Raw genomic sequence first — 21,299 nt, 5'->3', positions numbered from 1 at the left:
CCAGTTCTGCACACGGCTCACAAGACAAAGCTCTGTTCATTTGAGTTCTTTATTTAAATGCATCAATGTTGTTACAAAACAATTCTCTCTTTGATAGCAATTATACTCTGGCTGTCCATTATCTAAGTAAACATACACAAAATTAAATAAGGGTTAGTTCAAGTGGAAAAACTCATGTGACGACCTTTAGATAATATCACAACACGACCAAATGAAATGACAGCATTCTTGGAACAGTAGTGAAATTATAACAATGCACCTTCATAGTACTCATACCTGTCGTAGGAGTGCAATTTTAAAAGAATTATTCAATAACAACAGTGAACAACCTAATGACATCACAAAACTGACATTGTTAACTTTGTGTAAATCTATAGATGCAAATTATCAGCTAAAATGTTTAAAAGTATGTTATCATATTATCCAGCAGATATCATCAGACGCCAAACAGGATGACACTTTTCTTGTGTGACTATGCAGGAATTGTGTATTTCAATAATTCATATATATATATTTGTTAAACTGCCGTGAGAATATGATTTGACAGCTACATTCAAAGCTTAATACATGTGGTGTTCAAAAAAAGTGTATAGACATTTGGAAGAAGCATCATAAACCTTAAAAAATAAGCTGTGAGACATTTTATAATGGGTGCAAAAATAGATATTCCAAAAGCACTGGTGTATATTCGCAGAAATCTTTTTAAAACAGCTCAAATGCCAGCGTTCACTTGACGTTGCAGATCCTGACTGACGTTCCGACTCCAAAGCCCGGATAGAGGGGCTCGACAAATTTAGTCTCAAACCTGTGCAGGAGGGTCATGGTGTTGCCTATGCTGTAAAATGCCAACACCCCTGCAGTGTGATCCAGGTACACGCCTATCCGCGGGGAGTGAGGACCATTGGCAGGCTTGTCCACGCGGTTGTGCCACGCTGAGTAACCGGAGTCATGGCAAAGCAGACTCCAGGACTTGTCGTTATAGCCCAGCAGACAGAGCGAACCTTTGCCCTTTCGACTGATGCTCTTATAAGCCACTCCGATGGAGAACTCCCCGCTCCACTCGATCTCCCAGTAGTAGCGGCCTCCAGATAGAGCTTCTCGGCACAGCACCTGGGCAAAGCTATCAAACCTCTCTGAGTTGTCTCCGTAGGACTGCAGCTCCCTGGTGCGGATAACTTTCCTGCTGTTCTCAGAGATGCAAAGCTCCTTGTAGGCCGTGTTATGATCTAATTTCAGTTGACAGAAGTCTGAAGAAGGAAAGACAACATTGTTCACACGGTTTTGAATTGGATTCGATGTCGAGTTTTTAAAAGTTGAGCCTAATGTAGCTGTTTTACTGCAGAACAGAGCAGTGATCCTCAAATGGATGTGAGGTGCACCTCTGAAATATCTATGCTGTACATGAATTTAAAAAATACCAGTCATAGAATTCCTGAAACAGACTTAAATCCAGTAAAAATGCCGTTTTTACAAAGTGTTTGTCAGTTACAGATTTATTGTTTCATAACCTGCACGCTGATACACAGCGCTGCACTGCTGCATTTGACCTTTTCATAGAAGTCAAATGTTCTTTGTTGCTTTGAAGTGCTGCCTTATACCATAACTAATACGAGAGAAATGATTGAGGATATTAACCTCCAGCAAGAGACTTCTGTGCCATAAAAAAGTCAATGAGTGAAACGCATTTTCCTGAGATGTCATGAGCACAAGTAAAGCAGCACGCTGCAGTAAAATACAAACTGTCAAACTGACAAAAGTAGAAAAATGAATACTTGAGTACAAGTTATGTTCCAGAACAACTCACATTTCAGAAAATCAGCTCTGGTCTTTGGCTCTGGGGGAGTGTTGTCCACTGTCATTTCTTTGCCTGCACGTGAAATATCTCTTTGTTAGGTCACGGTGAACTTCATGCGCCCACACAAATGCCTGTAATTCTTTGGCTGGTGTGGTTTTGGATAATAATTAACCTCTTGCAGTTATAAACTGCTATAGGAGCCTCACCTCTGCTCCTTCTGTCCAACGTTCGACTCTCTGTAGTGTAAACCGGGACCTCATTCACTGTAAAGTAGAAGATATACATGATTAGAAACCTGGAAGTTTTACTCTTTGTGTTCAACATTACGTTTGTGCTGCTCACACCTGACTTGGAAATCCTGAGCAGCTCCTCTCTGCCAAACTCCTCGAGGCGCTCCTTAATCTCAGCCACAGCTTTCCTGACAGCCGCGAAGGAGAAGTCGGGGTTCACGGTCACTCTGGGTATGAAGCCGTCATCAGTGGGGGTGCAGAGGTAGTTGAAGTTCTAGTGCAAACATGAGAGCCAATGAGAAATTTGAGGTAGTGTCACATGGACGGTGACACGTGGGTGCCTGGGTTCTCAGTACTGTGAGTGTTATATTATGGAAATGTATTGATCTGCCCAATTTTTTAAAAAGGGCTCAATATTTCTTCACGGTGTCATCGTTAATCACTTATTAATAAGTATCCTATTAACCTGATATGACAGCTGTCGACACAGTTTCTTTAAGGCTGCGTGGTACCTGCAGGAAGTGGATGTGGTCCTCAGTGCTGTACAGCTGCTTGAGGCCAGACTCTTTTTTCTTCAGCTCATCAATCTCTTGTTCCAGACGCTCGATCAAAGCCTCGGATTGGCTGAAAGCAGCTTTCTCATTGATTCCAATCAGCTTGCTCACCTCTGACCTCATCCTCTCAATGGAGCGTATCATATCCTCAAACATCTTCTGGCTCTCCACCATGGCTCTGTGGGCGGAGTTCTGGGCAAAGCAAGCAGGATGTCATCGCTCTACAGCCTGATCTTCATCAGCCTGATCTAAACAATCTTGGGAGACTGATCTTGCTTTGTGTAGAAACTGATCCGGTTGTTCAGGCCTTACCTTGAGGGAATCCACCGCAGTCTTGAGCTCCTCCAGCTCCTTCACCCTCTCCTGGCATTTTTGTTTAATCTCAGCTTGGGAGACTCCCAAAAGTTTCTGCAGAATTAAGGAGTATTACAGAGATACACGTTTTAATAATTTCCCAACCATTTGTGCTCATTCTGGTAGCTAAACTGGCTTTAAGATTACTATCACGTAAAATGCAGCTGAATGTTGTTTTTAAAAAAGTTATGCCAAATGTAAAGCCTGCAAACATTCTTTCTCATCACGGAGTATCTGGTGTGGCCCTGTGGCGTCCTTAATAAGCCCCTCTCAAAGATCTTCTTAATACATCCCGCTTTTATCTCAGAGGGAGAGGGGAAAAATCTTTGGAGGAATTCTGGCCATGTCAGGAATGTGAATCTACCAGCGTCTGACTTTTAAAGAGACGTTTCAAGGTGCACACAGCGCTGACATGCAGAATAGAAGGCTTCTAATTCAGCTTTTACTCGAGCCCACCAACCCATTCTTCAAGATAAGCTTGAGGAATGTGGGGAATCCAGGGAGGGGGAATCAACAGGAGAGGGGGAGGGGAGACGGAGCGGGAGATGGAGTGAGATGTGTTGGACTCAGGTTGTAAATCTTTAGATGAGAGAAACCAGACTCCCTGCCATGTAAAGCCAACAGTGGGATAAAATATGCCTTCATGGCGGCACAGAACTCCTTTAGCCTGCATTAGCTGTAAAAACACTCCCTGATTACTCACACAGCTGCTACATTACAGTATCTATTGACATTCATGTCTATCCCACAGTGTGTTACAGGCGAAGTGAGTCATTTGAATGCACATTGCTCACAGAGATTGAATGTAGGTGTAGAGTGCCTGCACTCCCTGACATTCCTGCACCGCTGCACACTCACTCCCACAGGTGGGAACCAGCGCAGCAGAAAGAAGGCTGCACTTTCTGTGTGTTTATCCCACAGCTGGATCACCGCATTTTCTGGAAAGCCGCTTTCACGGCGCCTGTAAGACACGCCTCCAGCCAGTGTCCAGCTAATCACAGGGCTGGATTTGTTTTGGCGGCTGTGAACGCTCGCCAGGGTTGCTGATAGCCTTGGTGAAATGGGTCAAAGTACAATCACCAGTCGCAGTTCAGGGGAAGGAATTGAGAAAAACAGCCTGTTTGCTTTAGCTCAAGTTATTCCAGAGAGGATGTGCTCCTAACCTATCAAAGAAAACATTCAGCTTGCAGTCTCTCTCTCACTTGGTCTCTGTCTGTTAAAAGGAGGCATCAACAGACACTGAGAGTTATTCTTACCTGCTTCTCGCCCCTCTCTGCCTCAGCAGACACGATGTCATGGCCCCTGTGCTCGCTGACTGTGCAGATGGCACAGATACACATTTGATCTGTGCGACAGAAGAGCTCCAGGGACTTCTGGTGCTGTGGGCAGATCTTCCTGTCCAAGTTCCCTAACTCGTCCACAAGCTTGTGTCTCTTGAACGTGGTTGATTCATAGTGTGGCTTCAAGTGCTTTTCGCAGTAGGATGCCAGGCAGTTGAGGCAGGACTTGACAGCCTTTAATTTCTTCCCGATGCAGAAGTCACAGGGCACGTCGTTTGATCCGGCAAAGACGCTCCCCTGGGACGTGCTGAGGTTGAGGTTCAGACCGCTCTTCTTGATCTTCTCTGCCACCATGCTCAGAGTGGCGTTGGGCCTCAGTACAGGCCTCTGGGTGAATGTGATCTTACACTGGGGACAAATGTAAATCCCTGTGTAGTCGGCTTCATTCCAGTAGCCACTGATGCAGTCCATACAGAAGCTGTGGCCGCAGGGGATAGCCACAGGGTCCCTCAGTAGGTTCTGACACAGAGAGCAGCTGAAGTAGTCTGGAGAGGTGTGATCAGCCATTGTGGTGGACTCCAAACAGTCAGCCCTGGAGAAACAGTCAGGGAGAATGCCAGGAGGAGATAGGGATTTCGTCGAGTGTGCCTGAAAGCCCGCCCTCGAGAGTGTGGTACAGCCTGCCAGAGACAGGACCTACTTGTATTTCTAAATTCCAAAAGGTTATTGATTGAAAGCAGGCAAGGCCCCTCCCCCGTCCTGTGAGTACATCGGGCCCTGCCCAGTTCAGATAAGCAGGTTGAACAAGGAGGGAGAGGAAAAAAGAGCAAAGCAGAGAAGGCGCAGGCAGGAGAGCAGAGAGAGAGCAGAAAGAAAGAGAGAATGAATGAAAAGTAAAACACCAAAGTCGTGACAATAAATGTGCAAGAAAATGTTTCCATTTCCCTGCAGCTTCCTCTTCTTTCACTCGCATTTCTCATGTGGCTCATCTGCGGGTGAGCTGCGCACACACTTCTTGGCAGCTGCATTTCCACCTATTGTTGTCCCACAGAATCGCCATTGTCTTAAACCGGTTATAGTCCGACAAACATACATGCAGCCTAAGGTACTGAAGGAATTTCAGGGACCACCCAGTAAACAAACACGCACACGGTTTGAGAATGACCTCAAACGTCTCTGCTCACATCTGTCGTCAGAGAAACACTCATTTAAAAGTTGTAATATTTGTTCCGTAACTGGCCCGACTCGTCCGTTCACTCGTACGTGGCCGTTTGTATCTGCAGATATGCGGCTGGTTTCTGTTTTCAGTGGTAAGAAAACATTCACGTGTCAAACATAAACGCATGGGTGCAAATACTCAAACAGACGCATTCCTGTCGCGTCCAGGTGTTGTTGCGGTAGATGTCTCGCATAGTTGTGTACATATTTCACTCGAGTTACGTGGCAATGCAAAATGTCCCCCTCATAATTCCTGCACGTATTACTGGTTAGAACAAAGCAGGGGAAGAACTCCTGAGGTGACCCGACTCTCTCCACAGCGTGAAGTGTCTGCTGACATCACCGGCCTCTCATTAGCATTTCAATTAGGCCCAATCTGCTCCTACTTACACCAGTGTCCAACTCACAGGCATGTTTCCTGCTTGAAATTACATTGAAAGTACACATTGTTAAAAAAAGAAATACAAACACTCTTTGAACACTGTTTGAAATTAGCTTCAAATAAAATTGTGCAATGTATGTTTGCCTGATCTGCAATCACATGGCAAAGTAATCTTAAGCTTCTAAAAGGTACATTTGCTCCACCTTCAATTCATAGCTTGCATTACTTCATACACGAGGTAGTTTCACCTCTCCGTATTTGGTCAGGTTTCTGATAAGCCAGTTTTCCTTCCTTCCTCCAGAGTAAAGGGAGCATTGTGCTTACAGATTAACCACCTGTTTTTGGACAGCACGACTGCCAAAGGGGAAAAATCTTTGAATCAAAGTTTTAAATGAGCGTGCTTGCTAGAAGAGTGAAAGCTTAACAGCACAAGTTTGGTCAAATGTATCCCGTGCTCCGAGGAAGCCAATCTGAAGCATAACAGTGTTTACAGTCAGTTTTATTAAGGTTTGAGCAGACGCCCACTTTAAAGAGTGGCAGGCTTGTTATCAGGCTGCTTTCTCCAACAAAGCAGACCGAAACTCCGCAGTCATATATAGTCCAAGTTCAAGGGGAAAGGTCACCCTTTATTAAAGTGCAGCGAGCATGGTTTCTTCAAGGTGAGCGCAGGAGAGCGCTCGCTGTTTGATCAAAGGAAACGAGTGAAATGAGAGCTTAAAAAGTGAAAATGCAGGCATCGGTCATCAGTGCATACACAAGATTTCAGTGAAAAAGACTGTTGCAAGATTCAGAAGAAATGTTGCTTGACAGGATGCATAACTCAGATAGGGATGATCCAAAACGTAGAACAGCGTTCAAAGTGTCTAACAGCTCGTTCTGCGGCTCAGAACTGCATTCCCGTGTTTTTTCATTTGTTGTGGTAATGATAAGGATGTAGAGATGTGCACATCCTTTGTTATTGTTATGATATAAAGTTTTGGTTTGCTCGAAAGTGAGTCCTGAAAAAAAGAAGGGAACGGTATCAAATCCTTACACATGCACACTAACGATCATTGTTAGGCGCTATTTTAGGTCGTGATGCAGCTGAACTGTTTATAAGGAAACCTGCAGCCAGCAGCGAGCCACGACAAGAACATCAGCAGAACGTAACGCTGGAGTCGGGGGATAAGGAGAGAGCGACGGTCTGTGGCCAGCAGCAAAGCCTCGGTGGTGTCTTGTTGTCGCCTCTTCAGTGAACCTGCCAAAGATTCACAATGGTTTATGCTCCCATGCTGACATCCTCACAGCTGAACTTTGTGTCATGATGCTCGAGAGCCCTCTTTTTGAGCAACGCGGAAAAAACTGAATCACAAAGTCAGAGAACTTTAAAAGAAGCTAAGATCTCAGCGCTCTACACCCCTGTAGGGAGAGGTCGAGTCACATGGAAGCAATAAACTCTGACAGATGCTTATTTGACCTTTTTGCTCCGATCACTGTGTTTGCTGGAACTGGATAACGGGCGCATGAAAAAACAAAACTATGCACAGATGACAAAGTGAAATATCGTCTCGTAGCTCCAGACAGTTTTTCTCCTCCAAAGAATCAAACAAAGAATTTTTTTGTTTTAAGGAAACGAAATCAGAAAACAGAAAATCTGCCATCAGGACAGACATGCTTTCTATTGCATCACTAGCAGTTCTGTCGTCAGTTTAAAAGGGTGTGTTGCATGTCACTGGCATGTAATCAGATTACAAACAGATGAGCAGTGTTACAGAGCACAAGTTACAGACTGTCCTAAAATGATTCAGCATAAAATAAGAAATGAAATGAAAGAAATCCTGTGAAAAGTATCTATTTAACTTTACCCTAAACTAACACTGACTTTAAATAAGTTAACTGCAGAGAACAGTGATGGAAATCCTTTGAATGCCAATGAACTTGAAATAAAATAAGTAACTTTTACAAACCAGAGATTACATAAAGATATTTGTGATGCTTTTTCCAATATCAGTTCACAAAGTTTTGAATCACCTCCAGTGAGGAGCGTAACCACAGCCAGAGCAGCTTTGGTTAAATGCTACGTGTGGTCATACATGTCAGCTGCAGTTACTGTTGTTCACAGCCGACCCTGTAATGCTGTTTAGACCCTGCTGGCTCTCACACAAAGGAATCTTTTAAGCAGGCTTTCTTGGCCCTTCTGTTATCTCGGCTATCAAGTGTAGTTGCATTCCTATCTGACACTGAAACTCCGGCCGGGAGGCGTGTTCGCCGTAAAGTAAAATATACAGAGGGAAGGATTTTGTGTGTGTGCAGAAGATGATACATTATTAAATACTTTAGCTTCTTATTGGTGGAAACGTTACAGTTGAGTTCGTGTATATGAGAGCTGTGGCATCCTGTCAGAGGAAATCAGTGGCAAAGCAAAGTAAACGCGGTTAATAATTAACTGGTCACGGGTGAAGTCAACTTTAGCAAATCCAACAGACTGAATCTGACCGGAGCTCGCAGAAGGTTTTACTCACTCGTTTACATTTGATGCTATTTTATTTATTTTATTATTACACATCTTATTCCCTGAAATGTGTAACACCTGTTTTATGGCTTTTCTTTCACTTCTGTTAAAAAACAAATAATGCTTCAGTTCCTGTAAATATTACGTGGTATCCTTTGATTACACATCGTTGCTGCTCAAAATTTCCTATCTAAGTTTGGACCTTTTGTTTTTTTACAGTGTCAAAATGTAATAAATGGAAACTACAACTCTTTGGATCAAATATTTTCAGTTTGCACATATCACTCATTTTCTCAGCATTCTGTAACACATGGATCTACTCATTGTGTCCTTTTCTTTCTCCGCCCTTGTTTTACTGGTTTCGGCTTAACCTGTTTATCCTCCCTCTCTGTTTACTCTATATAAGTTGCACCCGCACTACCTGTGCAGTCACTTTGCCACAGTGCTGACACAAGTGAGGCTCTGACTTCACATCATCTTCTCGGCGTTAGAGGGAAAAGAAGCAAACTGCCTCCATGTCTTTTGACCAAGACACCTGCTACCTTTGTAAGGAATATCTCAGGGACCCTGTGTCCATCCCATGTGGCCACGCATTCTGCTCCATCTGCCTGAAGACATACTGGGATCATGCTGAACACACTGGCTCGTTCAACTGCCCGGAGTGCAGGGTTTCCTACAGCAAGAGGCCAACTCCGAGGCGCGTCGGAGGCTCAAGGAACTCCACGCTCCAACGCAACTCTGAGTCCTTTCCGCCTCCACCTCCGTCCCCCGACTACAACGTCGCTGGACCCCAGGATGTAGGTTGTGACATCTGCGTTGGGAAGAAGCACAAAGCCATCAAGTCCTGCCTGATGTGTCTGGCGCACTACTGCGAGAAGCACCTGAAGCCCCACTACGAGTCGGCCACCTTTAAGAGGCACAAGCTGGTGGATGAAATCGGCCACCTGGACAGGCAGATCTGCCCGCAGCATCAGAAGGGTCTGGAGCTGTTCTGTCGCACCGACCAGATGTGTATCTGCGTGCTGTGCACGGTGAAAGAACACAAGGGCCACGACATGGTGTCAGCTGAGCAGGAGAGATCTGAGGAACAGGTAGGCAACACCCTCGTACCGGTCCTCCTTTGGTTCAATAATAACGCTAAAACCTGTGACAAATAAGGGTCAAATATTCCGTATTAAAGCTGTAACACGGTGCACTACAGCAGTTAAAGGGTGGGGAGCAAAGCATGAAAGAGCAGCAACAATAGACGCCCATTCATGCAAACAAAGATAAAGGTGTTGGCGTCCAGTGAACCTGGACTCCTGAACTTAAAAGCCAAACATTTAAGCTAATTTTTTTAGACGATTTAATATATTTGAGTTACTTCTGCGTAAAGCTCTTGTCATAATAATCATCAATGTTTCAACTGTCTTATAGCAACGGCTGGGTGCCACCCAGGCTGAGATCCAGGAGAGGATTCACGATCGCCTGAAACAGATGGAGGAACTAAAACACGCGGTGGACTCTCTCAAGGTTTGTGCCGCAATCACCGTCATTATCATCCATCAGACAGATACGAGCACTCTGACCGCTACAGGCTGAGCGGAAGCTAACAGCACTGACAGCATTCCTTCTTCTAAGTGTGTCATCGTAAAAACCAGTGTGACACCAGTTCACCTTACGACACACTCCAATGTCTCCTGTGCAGAACTCAGCCCAGAGGGCGCTTCAGGAATGTGAGAAGATGTTTGGCGACATGATGCGCTCCATTGAGAGGATGCAGCAAGAGATGGCAAAGCTGATATCCTCCAACAAGCGGGCGGCACTCAACAACGCAGAGAGCCATCTGGAGCGTCTGAGTCATGAGATCGCTGACCTGAAGGCGAGAGACAACGAGATCACCCAGCTGTCTCGCACCGAGGACCACATCCACTTCATCCAGGTAACTGGCAGCCGCCAGCGGCTCAGGAAGGCATGCTCATGAAGATAAAAATATAATCTGACAGAATCAGTGTTATCTTACTTTTATATTGTTGTTAGAGTTACCACATGCTGATAGCACAAACAGAGGCCGAGGAGCTGCCGTCGGTGAGCGTCAACCCGTACTTCTCCTTCGGCCCGGTGACCAAAGCCGTCTCTGAGCTGAAACAGCAACTGAATGAATCCAGCAATGACGAACTGGTTAAGGTAGCCAAGACAGGTGAGCGTGAAGACTGACGTCTCGATGTTCACAGAACAGATGCAGCAGGGAATCTGACTACTGCAGGGTGATGTTGCTGTAATCTCACTGTGTTATTTCAAACATACGAAGAAAGCACGATGACTGAACGGTTTTTCTGTATTTGCAGTTAACAAAATGACCTTCTGTGAGCTGGAGGATTCCAAAAAGAAACAATATCAATCAATAAAAAGTGAGTCAGTCTTTCAAGAGCATCATTTCACAACTTGCTCATACACACAACAATGAATGAGGGCGGAACAACTTTAGCACAGAGTCAGACTAAAGCCAGGAGATGTGGTGTTGAGTCATAACGCTCAGGCGTTTCATCATCTGGCCCTGTTTCCTCAGTTCTTTCCATTCTCCTGTTAGATTGCTTTACGAGGTGTTTGCCTGATCACTGATAGTGTGCCAGTGTGAACGAGAACGTGACCTCCTGCACACGTATTAGCTGTTCAGGTGCAGCACATTAAAAACTGCTGACACACAACTCTGTCTCATTTTCTGTGTTTCCTCTCACAGGTGACGAAGCTCCCGTGTACAAGTCTGTGCCAGTCAAGGAGCCTCAGTACAGGGAGGACTTCCTGAGATGTGAGTCTCTGCTCTGACCCACACTGTCCACTGTTCTCTCTGCTCAGTTCACTGCATGACGCATATTAGATGCTGACGAGGTTCTCTGTCAGACCCTGTGGCTGACCACAAAATCTGCTCTTAGAAGCTACTGTTAGTCCTACAGTGTTGACAGAGGTTGGGACTGATTCACTGCAAATATTGCACAGCTATGTCATCTTTACTTAAGCTGCATTTTAACCTCCTGCAACACGAGCTCTTGTTTGGGATGCATTTTTCATTTCTCCAAATTTTCTCGAAGCCAATAAGTAAAAAAAGAAGCATCGCCTTTGAACAGAAAGGTTTTAAAATACATAAATATATTAAAAAGTATGTCCTCGATATAGAGACAGTGGGTTTGTTTGGCAGCATAACACAATATAGTTTTATGGTCATTATTAACAGAGTGTAAAATATTGATTTTGTAAGATGGAGTGTAAGTCTAAATGTAATGTTCCCATATGAGGACACGGTCTCAGGAGGTTAATCCAGCTTTCAACAGAAATCTTTGGGGCCTCTCAACTTTAGCGCTGGGAGAAACTGCATAGTCATTGACTCACGTCACAGCTGAAAAAGGTCTTTGCTGGAATTCTGTTTGTGGTCAAACTCACAAACAGTGTTTGATACCTTTGGCGTTCCAGATCATAGGCCGGGCAGATCTAGCCGAGGGCGTCGGGTGTCCCACCAGCTGTGACCTGCAGAGGTGGAGGTACACAGCAGTCAGGTGACTATTCTGATTTCCGTGTCCAGCCAGAGGGTCTCTTGCTTTTCCTTCAAAGTGTGTTTTGCAGAAGTTATTTAAACTTCTACCGCAGTGAGTAGAAGTTTAACTGAGATGTCGATGACGTTCTGCTGCTGCTTTGGAGTGGGGTGCTTCAGCTGCTGTAGGACAGATGCTTTGGCTATTTGCTTTCCTCATTTACGTTTATCCCAGACTGATTTATGTTCAGCATTGTTGAGTAAACAATGAACTTGTGTTCCACCCATCTTTAGATGCTTGCCAGCTCACTCTGGACCAAAACACAGCCTACAGACAGCTTTACTTGTCACGAGGGAACAGAAAAGCTGCCCTCAAGAGAGACCCCCAGTCCTACCCTGACAGCCCTGCCAGGTTCGACTCCCTGCCACAGGTCTTGTGTAAGGAGCCCCTCTCTGGAGGCACCTACTACTGGGAGGTAGACTGGAGTGGGGAGGGGGCTTCCATCGGCATCGCCTACAAAGGCATCAAGAGATCGGGCTACAGTGACAGCTGCCGCATCGGCTACAACCGCAAGTCATGGAGCCTTTTCTGCTCTGATTCCAGTTACTCAGCCCGCCACAACAAGGACCAGCAAGAGGTCAGCGCGCCCTACTCCTCCCGCATCGGCGTTTTCCTGGATCACGCCGGGGGTACTCTCTCATTCTACGCTGTTGGGGAAACCATGTCTCTAATCCACCGCTTTAATGCCTCCTTTAGTGAACCTGTCTATCCAGGCTTCTGGGTTTGGTATGAGTCAGCCATTACCATTATCCAGCTGTGATTAAGTAACACATCCAAAGATCAGTGGGTGTGGAATGATGCAAAGTACTGCTGTTGTGAGAAAATATGCTTTTGTTTCCCCCTTTTTTTCTGATATTAGGTCGTTGTTTTGTTTGGTATCCGATATGTGCTGATGGGGGAAACGATGCTTGAAGAGCAAATATTCAGCAAATCAACATGTGTTCAGTGTAAAATCAGTTGCAGAAAGTCAATGAGCATTTACTAATTCAGAAATAATATAGTATATGCATATTTACACTATAATTCAAAATAATGAACCTTGTACAATGTGATGACCATTTGTGATATTTTGCTTTTTTTATCAAATAAACTTTTGGTAACAAGCATGAGCTGTGATGCGGATTTTTTCCTCTCATTTCTTCTACGATGACGAGCTTCCTAACTCACTCTTCAAGCTAATCAGCTCTGAGCCAGATCTGTAAGATCTTTAAAAGGCAGACATTTCCTGCCATTAGCAACGTCACTCACAGTGCAATTATTTAATAAGCAAATGTAAAATAGACCCAGCTTTGAGTGTGGACTGGGGGGAGATGGTGTGTTTGTGTGTGCTTAAAGCACAGTGTTTTGAAAAGCAGCTGAGAGGTCATTAAGGAACTCTACAGGAACAGGCGAGGTGTACCTGAGAGGTTTCTGTGACGCTTAAGACTCGTTCAGCTGAGTGGAAGTATGACTGAGTCCTAATGTATCGTCAAGTTCTTCATTAAAAAGTTCTGAGTTAGTTTAGTTTTTTTACATTTATTATTCATTTATTCTTTTATTTATTTAGTTATTTTGGTTTTGTTATCGAAGTTTAAAATGAAATAAAAATTGTTCTGAGTTAGTGTGGCAACTCAGGAGCACCGAAATTTACCTTTTACCGTGCAGCAGTCGCTCTGCTGTGATGTTTAAATAAAGCGACTTCAGTTTGTGGACTCTTAAGCCTGGGCCTTGAGGTGGAGCTTGAAAGGTCTAGTGGAGAGGATATGAAAACCCCTCCAGAAACCTTGAGATTATAATCAGCAGGCAGGCTTTCCCATTGTTCAATAATACTGCAGTCTTGATTTGTAAGCTTTTAAAATTACTTTTTGCAAATATGAAGCTGAGCTTGAGACAAAGACGACAATAAAAATCTCAAACTCATCTCCATAGTTTGGATTATAATATTTCTCGGTTTAAAAAATGAAAGAGGCTTTTACACTAAGATGAATGAAGCGGAGCCTGCAGAAAGCAAACGTTTATCCGGCCTACTGCATCAACAACACCACTCTGCAAAAACTTTGGCTTCAACTTCGAAATTCTTCAAGCTTTAATATAACTCGGGGCTCTTGCAGCCTCTGGTGGACAAACGTCTGCAGTACTAAGTTTGAGCAGGTTTTTATCGTGACTGAAGTGAAAGCTTCCGCTGTTAGCGTGTACAAACAGTAACTAAAACAGAGCAAAGTGCTTCCTTGGCTGGTCCAGCTTACGTACAGTATGACATTGACATCTCTACAACATCTCAGTTCCGTAACCCAGCACATTACACCAGTAAATATTAAAGGTTTTACGTTTTCTTCTTGCAACAAAATAGCCCGTCCGTGGAAAAGGGAGTTAAAGGGAGCCTAGCACACAGTTTAACCACTCTGGACTGAAACGGCTACACGGATTCAAATGTCCATAATATAATCCAGGACACCGGTAAGGTTTCCTGCCACTCCCTGTAAATCACAAGCTCGTGCTGTCCTTTTACCATCGAGTCCATAGAGGGCAGTCAACCCAAACATCCCCTAGCAGGGAAAAAAAACGAAAAGAAGCTGTTTCTGTACGGACGCTTTTAATCTGCGCACCATTAGAAAGAAGCGCCGCATTCTCACATTTTCGCAAGTGTGGCTGCACAGGTGAGTGTTCATGCGATCAATATAAACAGTGTTAACTCCAGGCTTTCGCACCGTGGTGTTACACGATGTGTCCTGTAGGACTTCCTTCCATGTTCTGTCGAACATCACGTCTTCGTCTTGCTAAGCAGGAGTTACTCAAAGAAGAAAGCTTTGAATGGAGCTAGCTAATTTGCTAACATAACATTAGCTGGCGTTAGCATTACTTGTCACTATCCTTGCTCTGTTTACTTGGCGCCAAACGAGATTTGTGGATTTCGTGTACCACGTTATTAAATCTGTGTTATGGCGATACCCGAGCTTTCCGTTGCTTATATGAAAAAGTAAAAATATGAAGAATAAAAAGCCTTAGAAACCAGGCTAACGTAACGCTAACACTGTTCTTACTCTGTTGTGGCATGCGCTCAACTCTGTCACTATGACAACCAACTGACCAGGACGGGCTCTTTAAAGTGTTAATTGTTTGACAATCTAACTACTTAATGTTGTGGTAGTCTTATCACCGAAGTGTTTTGTTTTTTAACATTTATTTAATAGTGACTGGGTTGTATGTCGTCAAAACGTCAGTAGAAATATTTGAATCTCTTGCTGGAGCTAATTTTTTTTTTTATCTGTTGTTTGACATTCTGACATGGAGTGGGATACTCTGAAGGTCTAATACTGCGAAATGCCTGTTTTTAAATGTAAAAGTAGTGGTAGGAAACCGGGCAGGATCACTCTATAGTGATTAATGAATGATCTTTCTGCTTTTAATACAGATGGCAACTACAAAGGTTCCAGAGGTTCGTGACATCACACGAATCGAGAGAATTGGTATGACTGAGACCCGGAAACACATGATGATTGGTTACTGTGTGATAGTGCTGTGATAGGTGCACATGGTACCTGATTTTTGAGTTTTTTTACTTCCTGTGACTCACATTATTTTATCTGTTTTCACCTTGTGTTTAGGTGCACATTCTCACATTCGTGGCCTTGGTTTGGATGATGCTTTGGAACCAAGACAGGTAGCGTTAAGTCTTTAAATGCCTTTTTTCTCTCTTTCTTAAGGGGCATGTAATGGATTTGTGACTTAAATATTCTGTGTCTGTGTAGAGGAGATGTGCCTTTTACATGTCTATGTTCAATTCCAGGTGTCTCAGGGGATGGTTGGCCAGCTGGCCTCCCGTCGAGCCGCAGGAGTCATCTTGGAGATGATCAAAGATGGCCACATTGCTGGCAGGGCAATACTGATTGCTGGCCAGCCTGGCACAGGAAAAACTGCAATTGCTATGGGTAAGATCTCCACTGGAAGCCTCCAGAACATAATATTAGCCCCAGCTAGAAGAGATATTGGTTTCTTGGATTGATGGGATTGGCTTAGGGTACATTTTTGTTGCTCCCAGCTTGATTGGCAGAGTGTGGGTTCAGCTGAGACTTTGTTTTTGATTTTGGGGGGTTTTCCAATGCAGGCATCGCCCAGTCTCTTGGCCCTGATACACCCTTTACAGCACTGGCTGGTAGTGAGATCTTCTCCCTGGAGATGAGCAAGACTGAGGCACTTAGCCAAGCTTTTAGAAAAGCCATCGGAGTAAGGATCAAGTGAGTGAGCAAATGCTGTAATAGAGTTTGGTAAATCTTCTTATACGAAAAGAACTGCTATTAACTGTTTTTGTTTTTTAACAGAGAGGAGACGGAGATCATTGAAGGAGAGGTGGTCGAGATCCAGATTGACAGACCAGCCACAGGAACGGTAAGCAGCTTCCACTCGTAATATAGTGAACCCAGTCTTTTTATGTGGTTCTTTGGGAAGTATTTTATTGGTCACACCAGGGTTGGGTGATATGTAAACATTTTCCCGCCTACAATCGTCCGTCCAGTAATCGACAATGGGCGATATATTTGCACCTGCGCAGACTTTTTGATGGGCGGAGCAATGTAGTCATCCACAGACTGATTTGCACGTTTACAACACAGAGGAAGTCCAAACAGGGATGAACTAATTTCCCCCCAAAATTAGGGCTGTGGCGTTAACGTGTCAATCATCACGACACGACAAACTGCCCGAAATGCGTTGACAGAGACATTTTAGGGATTTCGATTCAGTCTGCGCTCCTGATGGGTTACTTGTTAATCGCGTTAGTCGTGATGACGGCACGTTAACGCTGACAGCACTGAAAAAATATGAAGTCGCCAATTTGGGATTTTTAAACCACGTGAAAGAGGTAAACCTAAGGATGTAACCAAAGCGGTGTGCGGCTTGTGCAGACGTATAGTGCGAGCAAAGCACTCAAACACGGCTAACTTGCATGAGCACGTACGCAGCTGAGTATGCTAGGCTATCACCAACTTCTGCAGCTACATCATTATTAGCAAATTTACTCGTGGGCAAATAAATAAATAAATCGTCCTTGTGAAAACGATCGCTGATGGGCTGAGCCTGTCGTCGACATATTCGTCCAATCGCACAACCCCAGGTCACAGTGGTAATCGCTTCTGTCAGTCTGCCCCAGCACAGCTGTGGCTACAACTGCAGCTGCCTCCACCAGTGTGTGAATGTGAGAGTGAATGAATAATGGAAGTGTACAGCGCTTTGAGGGTCTTGAAAAGCGCTATATAAATGCAATCCATTATTATTATTATTATTATTATTATTATTATTATTATTATACTTCATATAACTTACTGAGAAGTTTGTGCCTTGGATCAGGGTGCAAAGGTGGGCAAGTTGACGCTAAAGACTACGGAGATGGAGACGATCTACGACTTGGGCAACAAGATGATTGACAGTTTGAGTAAAGAGAAGGTGCAAGCGGGGTAAGTTCAGTAGGTGATCTTGTTACAGGACCTGTTATGTGACATGAATGTTATATGAAGTTTTACAGCATCACTCAGACTTGCACAGGACTCGTGTCTTCTGAGCGTTTCTGTTGCTTTTCTCTCAGAGATGTTATCACCATCGATAAAGCCACTGGAAAGATCACCAAGTTGGGGCGCTCTTTCACCAGAGCCAGAGACTACGATGCCATGGGAGCTCAGGTCTGTTGTCACAGCGCTCAGATCGTGCTGTTGGATGATGCAGTATTTTAAAATCAATTTCTTTACCATCTTTTTAGACACAGTTTGTACAGTGTCCTGAGGGAGAGCTGCAGAAGAGAAAAGAGGTGGTCCACACAGTGTCGCTCCACGAGATCGATGTCATTAACAGTCGCACACAAGGCTTCCTGGCTCTTTTCTCTGGAGACACCGGAGAGATCAAGTCTGAAGTCCGCGAGCAGATTAATGCCAAAGTGTGTGAGTGGAGGGAAGAAGGAAAGGCCGAGATCATTCCAGGGGTGAGTGTCTTTATATGCTTCTATTTGCTTTTCATGAGTTTCTGTTAAACGTTTCTCTCTTGTTGTAGGTGTTATTTATTGATGAGGTGCATATGCTGGACATGGAGTGCTTTTCCTTCTTGAACCGTGCCCTGGAGAGTGACCTCTCCCCAGTTCTCATTATGGCCACCAACAGAGGCATCACTCGGTACTGTTTTCCCAAACCGTACTGCTTTTAGTCAGCCTTCCGCTTCAGTAAAGGTAATACTGAATAATTTGGGTGTTTCATTAGTAATGTGCTACTCACTCGTCTCCCTGCAGAATCCGTGGAACAAACTATCAGAGCCCTCACGGCATCCCCATCGATCTCCTCGATCGGCTGCTCATCATCGCCACCTCCCCTTACACCGAAAAAGAGACGAAGCAGATCCTGAAGATCCGGTAAAAACGCGTGTTCATAATCAGCAGACGCTTCCATCTTCTGCCGCAGATGAAATGTAAAGCTGAGGTTTCCGTTTCAGGTGTGAGGAGGAGGATGTGGAGCTGAGCGAGGAGGCTCACACGGTCCTCACTCGTATCGGCATGGAAACGTCACTGCGCTACGCGATCCAGCTGATCAGCACCGCAGGGCTGGTGTGTCGTAAACGCAAGGTAAGCTCGATGTGAACGACTTCAGCAGCTGCACGTGTATCACATCCATTGTTTCTTGAGTTTTGTCACGTTGACTCTGTTGGTGCCGTTTGTTTTTTGCAGGGCACAGAGGTTCAGGTAGAAGACATTAAAAGAGTTTACTCTCTGTTCCTGGATGAGGCCAGATCCTCTCAGTACATGAAGGAGTATCAGGATTCCTTCCTCTTTAATGAAACACGTGAGTTTGCTGTTCGTTCTCTGTATCAGCAGCTCGTGCGTTCACACAAGTTAAACGCTGGTTTTCACCCCTTGTGGGAGTAATTAGTGTGATTTTAGGTTTAGAATACTAAAAGTGATCTGAGGAGAAAAACGCTACGATGTGAAACGGCGTTATTCCCAACTCAGCGCTGCAGTCATGCTGGAAAAGAAGGCGCTCGGTTTTCTTTCTGTGTAAATATGCAGGTTTGACATGACATGATGAACAGATGTGTTCTTATGTTTCAGAAACAGCTGCTATGGACACCTCGTAATGAAGACGATGCTTTCTCTTCCTCCTCTGAAGTTTTTTTTATGCTGTTCGCCGTCATCTAGTGTTGGTGTCGATTCACAACCGGACTTCTTCCCAAATTTGAGTTTAGCCTCTTGAATTAACTGAATTAGACTGGAGGTGGACACAGAATTGTCCTTGATCTCCACACTGTTTAAATTCAAATCTATTGGACTGAAATTCAATCGCATTTTGAAATGACCCCAGTCCTTCATCTCTCAGGCCTTGTGGCGTGAATACCCATTCCTTAAGTGTTTGTTTTATGTTGTTGACCTTTTACACGGTTTAATTTTATGAAAATAAGTAAACAAGCTTTTCTAAGCATATTGAGATTCTTTCTTTCTTGTCCTTTAAACTTGAAAGCTACGAAACAGTTTTTCACGTTTCAAAGTTAGCTTTTGGAGGGTGCAGGCTCACATAAACATGAGAATGATGTGTCTGCCTGACCAGGCGGTGGTGCAGTCTGGTCAGGTTTGATCAGTGATCAGTTTATTACCCTGAAGAAAAAAACGTTTGGATGTAAAATTTAAAACAAAATCACTCATAACGTTTATCACTAATAAAATAGTTACAGCTGCTACCACAAGGGGGAGCTCAAAGATCTTTACTGTAAGCCTGGTCCTGAGAAACAATGCACTGTGCAAACCGCTGGGATGCCTGCGAGCCCTTAGTGTGCATTTTAATGAGCAAATTGAACAGCACTGCATACAGCCTAAAAATATCTTCCTGTTGAATCACTTCAGCGTGTTTGATGCGTGTCGTCCTGTAAATGTCCTGCTTGAGTCTGTAGGTGTATAGCAGCCTTTGACACTCACTCTAGATTTTCCTGTATTCAAATGTTTAGACCCTGCGAGTCTCGTCATTCTTGTCATGTCATATTTGACATGAGTATTTAACCAGAAATCTGACACAGGGTTCAACCAAATCATGTTTTCAAAGGGAGTGTATTTTATCTAAGTCATAAATTGTTGACAATGTGACAATAAATAAGTAGTTAAAGTGCTGTTTGGTATGTGGGCATATCAAACGTATTATAAAAACTGTTACATTGAATAGATCACACTGGATTTTTGGTCCCATAGTCATATGTCACATTTAATATGTATTTTTTAACAGGTTTCTTCCTGTTAAAAGGGAGTTTTTCCTTCCCACTGTCGCCAAAGTGCTGCTCATAGGGGGTCATATGATTGTTGGGTTTTTCTCTGTATGTGTTATTGTAGGATCTACTGCACAATACACAGCACCTTGAGGCGACTGTTGTGACTTGGCGCTGTATAAATGACAGTGAATCGAATCACTCCATTTCTACATGGATTCATTGAAACCAGTGAATCTTCTAAATTCAGTGTTAACATATGTTGGACAGCCACATTCAAATGTCTGCAATAGGCCAGTATCTACCAATAGCATCACCAGCAACCTTCAGCTGAAATGGGAATATCACCTGACTGTTTCAAACCAATCAGAGCATGTTAATCAATTTTACCTACATATGATCAGAGAGCAGTGCAGACTGCCTGCTCTCATGCATATTTAATGTTTAGTTGGTGTCTGTGGCAGAGAGTTCTTACCCTGCTGCCTACATCCCATAAATCCCTCAGTCCCACGAGGCTTCTGTTGTGCTGCCGCCTACCACCACATCCGATGATTCTCCCACTGGATTTGGGCCGAGACAAACTTCCCAAGGAGCCAGCCTCACTGTTAGCATTTACAGAAGCGATATGGTGACGCCTTTATCGTGTCCGTCGTTATCAGGAGCCACGTAAACTGAATCCTCTTCCTCTGAGCAGAATTAAGAACCGTCTCATTTAATATGGATTTGAATACACTTGACCTCAGGACATTTGTCTTCAGCGTCAGTGCGAATGCAGATCACTGTTTACAGATCGCACTCGGCTCGGCCCCTCTGGGTGGGAGCAGGTTTTGGCTCCCACTCTTTGTCTCCACACCGCTGTCCACAGGCTACGAGGCTGCACAGCATGCTAACATGTGGCATTTTGCCTGTTTCACAGATTTAGATGCCCTTTTTCTCCTCCTAGTATTCTGCAAATGTCCTCTCCACAGATCCACTGACTTTATCTCCTCTTTATTTGTAATCAGCACTCAGTGCTGTTCTGTAATCATTGAAGCGCTTTGAAAACACGGCCAAAGTGCTTCAACGAGCTGGGTCAAAGTGACAGCCAGGCAAGCACTCTCCTGCACTATTGACTGTGTCAAAGGTCATTTGCCATTCTCATAGCCTAACAAGCCTCTCCACATGAATCTCATTAGGTGAATGTATCCTTATCAAAACCAGAACGGACGTATTGATCAGCGATATTGTCAG

General features: G+C 44.2%; 3 protein-coding genes across 5 annotated transcripts; 2 read left to right on the top strand and 1 right to left on the bottom strand.

Annotated features, from left to right (window-relative positions):
* Positions 1-35: 35 nt before the first annotated feature.
* ftr82 (finTRIM family, member 82) lies at positions 36-7,165 on the bottom strand. The gene is made up of 7 exons (XM_005926848.2): positions 4,190-7,165; positions 2,892-2,987; positions 2,538-2,771; positions 2,140-2,299; positions 2,002-2,058; positions 1,805-1,867; positions 36-1,247 (listed from the first exon to the last, which is right to left on the bottom strand). The coding sequence occupies exons 1-7, from the start codon at positions 4,778-4,780 to the stop codon at positions 727-729; spliced, it is 1,722 nt and encodes a 573-aa protein (XP_005926910.1). The 5' UTR covers positions 4,781-7,165; the 3' UTR covers positions 36-726.
* Positions 7,166-8,718: 1,553 nt separating this feature from the next.
* Positions 8,719-12,979, top strand: ftr83 (finTRIM family, member 83). Of its 2 annotated transcripts, XM_005926847.3 has the most exons (8): positions 8,719-9,395; positions 9,721-9,816; positions 9,992-10,225; positions 10,324-10,483; positions 10,632-10,694; positions 11,024-11,092; positions 11,752-11,834; positions 12,104-12,164. In XM_005926847.3, exons 1-7 carry the CDS (start codon positions 8,820-8,822, stop codon positions 11,802-11,804), a joined length of 1,251 nt encoding a protein of 416 aa, XP_005926909.1. In that variant the 5' UTR covers positions 8,719-8,819; the 3' UTR covers positions 11,805-11,834; positions 12,104-12,164. The 2 variants fall into 2 exon arrangements, with proteins under 2 accessions (XP_005926909.1, XP_005926908.1); XM_005926846.3 differs by lacking the exon at positions 11,752-11,834 and having other exon boundaries at positions 12,104-12,979.
* Positions 12,980-14,358: 1,379 nt separating this feature from the next.
* ruvbl2 (RuvB-like AAA ATPase 2) lies at positions 14,359-19,299 on the top strand. 2 transcript variants are annotated; one of them, XM_005926845.3, is made up of 14 exons: positions 14,359-14,506; positions 15,262-15,316; positions 15,455-15,510; positions 15,637-15,778; positions 15,955-16,084; positions 16,169-16,235; positions 17,193-17,299; positions 17,428-17,521; positions 17,599-17,817; positions 17,886-18,004; positions 18,118-18,237; positions 18,318-18,447; positions 18,550-18,664; positions 18,931-19,299. In XM_005926845.3, exons 2-14 carry the CDS (start codon positions 15,262-15,264, stop codon positions 18,954-18,956), a joined length of 1,380 nt encoding a protein of 459 aa, XP_005926907.1. In that variant the 5' UTR covers positions 14,359-14,506; the 3' UTR covers positions 18,957-19,299. The 2 variants fall into 2 exon arrangements, with proteins under 2 accessions (XP_005926907.1, XP_005926906.1); XM_005926844.3 differs by lacking the exon at positions 14,359-14,506 and adding an exon at positions 14,553-15,155.
* The last annotated feature ends 2,000 nt before the right edge of the window (positions 19,300-21,299 follow it).

This window comes from Haplochromis burtoni, unplaced genomic scaffold (genome assembly GCF_018398535.1).
Source record: "Haplochromis burtoni strain Fernald_Lab_line unplaced genomic scaffold, NCSU_Asbu1 Contig_24, whole genome shotgun sequence".
Taxonomy (NCBI): Eukaryota; Metazoa; Chordata; class Actinopteri; order Cichliformes; family Cichlidae; genus Haplochromis; species Haplochromis burtoni.
The sequence above is the reverse complement of the archived record's forward strand: the minus strand, read 5'-3'. Positions and strand labels throughout refer to the sequence as shown.

What these genes read in the sequence shown, in the direction of transcription:
- ftr83 (XM_005926846.3), top strand. Translation starts at nt 8,820, where the DNA reads ATGTCTTTTGACCAAGACACCTGCTACCTTTGTAAGGAATATCTCAGG. An exon ending in AGGAGAGATCTGAGGAACAG is followed by an intron (nt 9,396 to 9,720) that starts GTAGGCAACACC and finishes ACTGTCTTATAG; the next exon opens with CAACGGCTGGGTGCCACCCA. An exon ending in CAGGGAGGACTTCCTGAGAT is followed by an intron (nt 11,093 to 12,103) that starts GTGAGTCTCTGC and finishes ACCCATCTTTAG; the next exon opens with ATGCTTGCCAGCTCACTCTG.
- ftr82 (XM_005926848.2), bottom strand. Translation starts at nt 4,780, where the DNA reads ATGGCTGATCACACCTCTCCAGACTACTTCAGCTGCTCTCTGTGTCAG. An exon ending in CTGCGGTGGATTCCCTCAAG is followed by an intron (nt 2,772 to 2,891) that starts GTAAGGCCTGAA and finishes TGCTTTGCCCAG; the next exon opens with AACTCCGCCCACAGAGCCAT. An exon ending in GTTGGACAGAAGGAGCAGAG is followed by an intron (nt 1,868 to 2,001) that starts GTGAGGCTCCTA and finishes TTTCACGTGCAG; the next exon opens with GCAAAGAAATGACAGTGGAC.
- ruvbl2 (XM_005926844.3), top strand. Translation starts at nt 15,135, where the DNA reads ATGGAGTGGGATACTCTGAAG. An exon ending in ATGCTTTGGAACCAAGACAG is followed by an intron (nt 15,511 to 15,636) that starts GTAGCGTTAAGT and finishes GTTCAATTCCAG; the next exon opens with GTGTCTCAGGGGATGGTTGG. An exon ending in GCCATCGGAGTAAGGATCAA is followed by an intron (nt 16,085 to 16,168) that starts GTGAGTGAGCAA and finishes GTTTTTTAACAG; the next exon opens with AGAGGAGACGGAGATCATTG.